The sequence below is a fragment of the Anoplophora glabripennis genome, unplaced genomic scaffold, assembly GCF_000390285.2.
Source record: "Anoplophora glabripennis isolate ALB-LARVAE unplaced genomic scaffold, Agla_2.0 scaffold3, whole genome shotgun sequence".
Lineage (NCBI taxonomy): Eukaryota > Metazoa > Arthropoda > Insecta > Coleoptera > Cerambycidae > Anoplophora > Anoplophora glabripennis.
Window position 1 is genome coordinate 3,971,346 of NW_019416486.1, and position 4,397 is coordinate 3,975,742.

The following is a 4,397-nucleotide window of genomic DNA, read 5'->3' on the forward strand; positions in this document are numbered from 1 at the left end:
GAATGGAAATATGCTACTATACACAGTTTGATGTTATTATTTTAGGTCTATAATTGTAAATACATATTGGATTTATCTGCATATTTTAATACCTGATATTGCCTTACAATTTTTTTAAATAATGATATTGTGGAAAGCAATTACTTTGCGGGCTACATGCCCCCCCAGTATTAAATTTCACACGCAATATCTCGTAATACATCTAAGATTATTTGTTAACTAAATTACCATATACAGACCAGTTTCAAACTTATTAGTACTCGTCACTTTGCCATAGGTGAGATGACTGACAGACGATTTCGCTATTTGGATGTCTCTTGAATATGGGTGAGATATAACCTATAGCATATAAAATATAATACGAGGTACGTCCAGAAAGTAAGTTCCGTTTGGTAATAAAATTAAATTGTGTACAGATACAGAAAAATTATTTATTGCACAAAATTCTACAACTCTTAAACTACTTTTCCACATAACTGCCGAAATTTTGCAGGCATTTGTCATAGCGTGGCACAAGTTTTTGTATACCTTCTTCATAGAAGTTTGCCGCCTGTGTCTTCAACCAGTTGTAAGTTCCGCTGCAGCGCTGCGATCGCAGTTCCGCATATGCGCGGTAGACGCTCTGTATCAAGGAGAAGAAACGTGCGCCATTTGGAGATCGCTGTCAGCCACGTACGCTTTGTTGTGCATGTTTACAATGTCGGTGTTGATTGAAAATCCCGCCGCTTGTGAAATCAGATCTGTGATTCGTTTTCTGAATGCTAGGAAAGTGAAACCAATTGAAATTTATCGGCAAATTTGCGAAGTTTATGGACAAAATGCGATGAGTGATTCAATGGTGAGAAGATGGGTCCGACAGTTCAATGAAGGACGTAGTGAAGTGCACGATGAAGAACGAAGTGGGCGTCCATCTTTGGTTACAGAAGAACTGGTTCACGCGATTGATGACAAGATCCGGGAAAACCGCAGGTTTACAATTAGTGCTCTCGCTATGGAATTTCCCCAAATCTCACGATCACTAATTCATGAAATTGTTACCGAAAAACTGAAATTTCGTAAACTTTGCCGACGTTGGGTACCAAAGATTCTTACTGAGCAACACAAAACAAAACGGATGGGTAGTGCACTTCAGTTTTTGACCCGTTATGATGAAGGCGGCGAAGAATTTCTGACACAGATAGTCACAGGAGATGAAACTTGGGTTTCTTACGACACCCCTGAAAGTAAGCGGCAATCAATGGAATGGAGGCACACTTCATCCCCAGCAAAGGTTAAGCCGAAACAAATCTTGACACCTCGGAAAATGATGTGCACAGTGTTCTGGGACTGGAAAGGCATCTTACTCATTGATTTCTTACCGCGTGGTCAAACAATCAAAGCAGATGCTTACTGCGAGACACTTAGGAAATTGCGCCGCGCAATACAGAATAAGCGCCGAGGATTGCTGTCAAAAGGTGTTGTTTTTCTTCACGACAACGCACGACCACACACTGCAAATGTGACGAAAAACCTCCTACAGGGATTTGGCTGGGACGTGTTTGACCATCCTCCATACAGCCCTGACCTCGCTCCTAGCGACTTTCATCTGTTCTTACATCTCAAGTCTTTCCTTGGCGGTCAACACTTCAACAATGACGAAGAGCTGAAAGAAAATGTTTCCAACTGGTTGAAGACACAGGCGGCAAACTTGTATGAAGAAGGTATACAAAAACTTGTGTCACGCTATGACAAATGCCTGCAAAATTTCGGCAGTTATGTGGAAAAGTAGTTTAAGAGTTGTAGAATTTTGTACAATAAATAATTTTTCTGTATCTGTACACAATTTAATTTTATTACCAAACGGAACTTACTTTCTGGACGTACCTCGTATATACTCTCTAACTTATATTTCACGCATACCCTTGCTAGCCTCCGACAATCTAAAATCTCATTTATATAAGAAATTTGCAGTAGCTTTGGTTCGAGTGACGCGTGCATCGAGAAAAATAGTAATTTAATGGCTCGTAACTGGTGACTATAAATCCTGAGTCTATGCAGACGATCCTCCGTCACCTTCACGTCCATCGGTTTGCTTCAGGAACGTGGGAGGCACTAAAACCGTTTTATAGAACAATACAAAAATTGTTAGAATTATAAACGCGAAAGCGATTAAATCAAATTGGTACGCTGTTAAACTGAGAGTTATGAACGCCGATAAATCATAAACAAATTGTTATTCCCGCTATTTCGAGCGAGTACGTAACGGACATAAATGCAATTGAAGGTGTAATAATTGTCAACCGGGCGTGCTGGTCGGCCTAAAAGTGGATTCTCGCCAGTGGCATGGTTTTTTCACCGGTCTATAAATGCAACACTCCGGCCTATTTTTAGCCAAAAATTTGATACCCGTGCAGGTTAGCAGCGTATTTCCAGGAGGCTAATTCTATGTATGTTGGCCATCTAACGGAGCGTGCCACTGAAAACAGAAATAATTTCGCAGCTGAAAGTCTCGTTTCAGGAGTGGATGTTACATGATATATTTCCCAGTGTTTCAGCGCCGCCTTTCCTAACGATTTTCTTGAAACACTATGTATATATTTTTTTATAAATACTTTTGAATACTACAGGAAAATCTGACAACATGAAATTCCACTTGTAGTCCAGTCAAAATAGACATTTCAATTTACAATAATTCGCACAGAGCTGAAAATTGGTACAAGTCTTAAATTTACGATTACAAATAATATATCAAAAATCCCCACCAATCCTACTTCTGCTAAAACAATTATTCGAGGTCAAAAGTAAAAAATATCGTTTTTTTTTTCGTCGTATTCTATATAATATACACACATTTCCACACCCCCTGTGAGATAGTGTCTATGGCGCCTTTTTTTTACCTGGTTTCCCCGGTAGACATATTTCAGGATTCAGTTTTAATGGAATTAGTATCCCATTAATTAAAAAAATGGTACTATTGGTGATGATTAAAGTAAAACAAATTAGTCTGATAATCTTCAAATGCCATGTAATGTCCTTCTCTTTCTTCTTCCTCTTCTTGCTGGATATTTGTAAATTGTTCTAAGAAAGATGCATCAGTTATCTCCTCATTGATATCATAAGAATCCTCTTATTGATTCAATATTGGACCAAGACTGGCCTTGACAATTGGTAAATACTGGTGAACAAAATAATCCTTTTTTACAGCTACAGTTTGTACTACAACCCTTTGACCTTTGACCTAGCATACATTTTTTAGCAGATGTAGGATCGGTGGAGATTTTTGATATTTTATTTGTAATAGTGTATTTATAGTCCAATTAAATCCCAATTTGCTCAACTTGTCTGAATTTTTTTATATAAGTTAGTTTGAGGTATATAATAACAATAGGTGACAGCCCCCGGCCAGGGGGGTGAAAAAAAGTTAAAATAAAGGAGTTTTTCAAGATAATTCAGAAGAAGTAAGAGCTAGAAAAAATATTTCTTATAAAAGTTGTAGAGCATAAAATTGTACATAAATATGGTCTATTGACTTTTCCTTGTACTATTAAAATGAACAGAGTTAGGGTGGCTAGAAGTTAAGGAAGTCTGCTCTAAGAAATGTAAACTTTCTTTTCAGAGAAATAGATATATTTTTAATAAAAAAAATATAACAATTTCAATTTTTTAATCGTTAACTTTTATGATTTAACACTAATACAATTTTTTTTCTATGCCATTCGATTGATTTTTTAAAATAATGAAAAGTTGCTTTCGAAATGTTGTTTTACGACAAAGATAAAAAAGTACGATCGCTTTGTGAAATTGTTATAACTTTCTGATTAAAAATTAAAAAATATATCTATTTCTCTGAAAAGATAGTTTACATTTTTTAGAGTAGATTGAAAAAAATATATATTAATTTATTTTTCTGCACGTTATGATTTTTTAAATATCTGAAATCATCCCTTAACTTCTAGTCTCCCTAACTCTGTTAATTTCAATAGTACAAGAAAAAGTCAATAGACCATTTTTATGTAGAATTTTATGCTCTACAACTTTTATAAGAAACTTTCTTTTCTAGCTTTTTCCCCTTTTGAATTATCTTGAAAAACCCCTATATTTTATCTGTTTTCACCCCTGACCAGGGGTTGAAAAAAAAATTACTGTCACTTATTGTTATTATATATCTCAAATTAAATTAGGCAAGTTGACCAAAATTGCGATTAAAGGCTCATTTAATTGGACTATTAAGACCTGTGGCAATTTTCAACTCTGCGAATTATTGCAAACTTACCACTTTTTTATATATTTTGACTGGACTATTGGATGTTAGTTAATAAATGAAGCGCAATATGACCATTACAATTTTTGCACCAGTTGACCACAGATGTAATCAACGTTTATATACACCACAGACACTATAGCTTCGCTGAAGCTAT

The 4,397-nt window shown here is 35.8% G+C and overlaps 1 protein-coding gene across 1 annotated transcript; it reads left to right on the forward strand.

The window, feature by feature from the left end:
* Positions 1-323: 323 nt before the first annotated feature.
* On the forward strand, positions 324-1,768 carry LOC111691609 (histone-lysine N-methyltransferase SETMAR-like). Its single transcript, XM_023454701.1, has 2 exons — positions 324-327; positions 417-1,768. The coding sequence occupies exons 1-2, from the start codon at positions 324-326 to the stop codon at positions 1,766-1,768; spliced, it is 1,356 nt and encodes a 451-aa protein (XP_023310469.1).
* Positions 1,769-4,397: the final 2,629 nt, after the last annotated feature.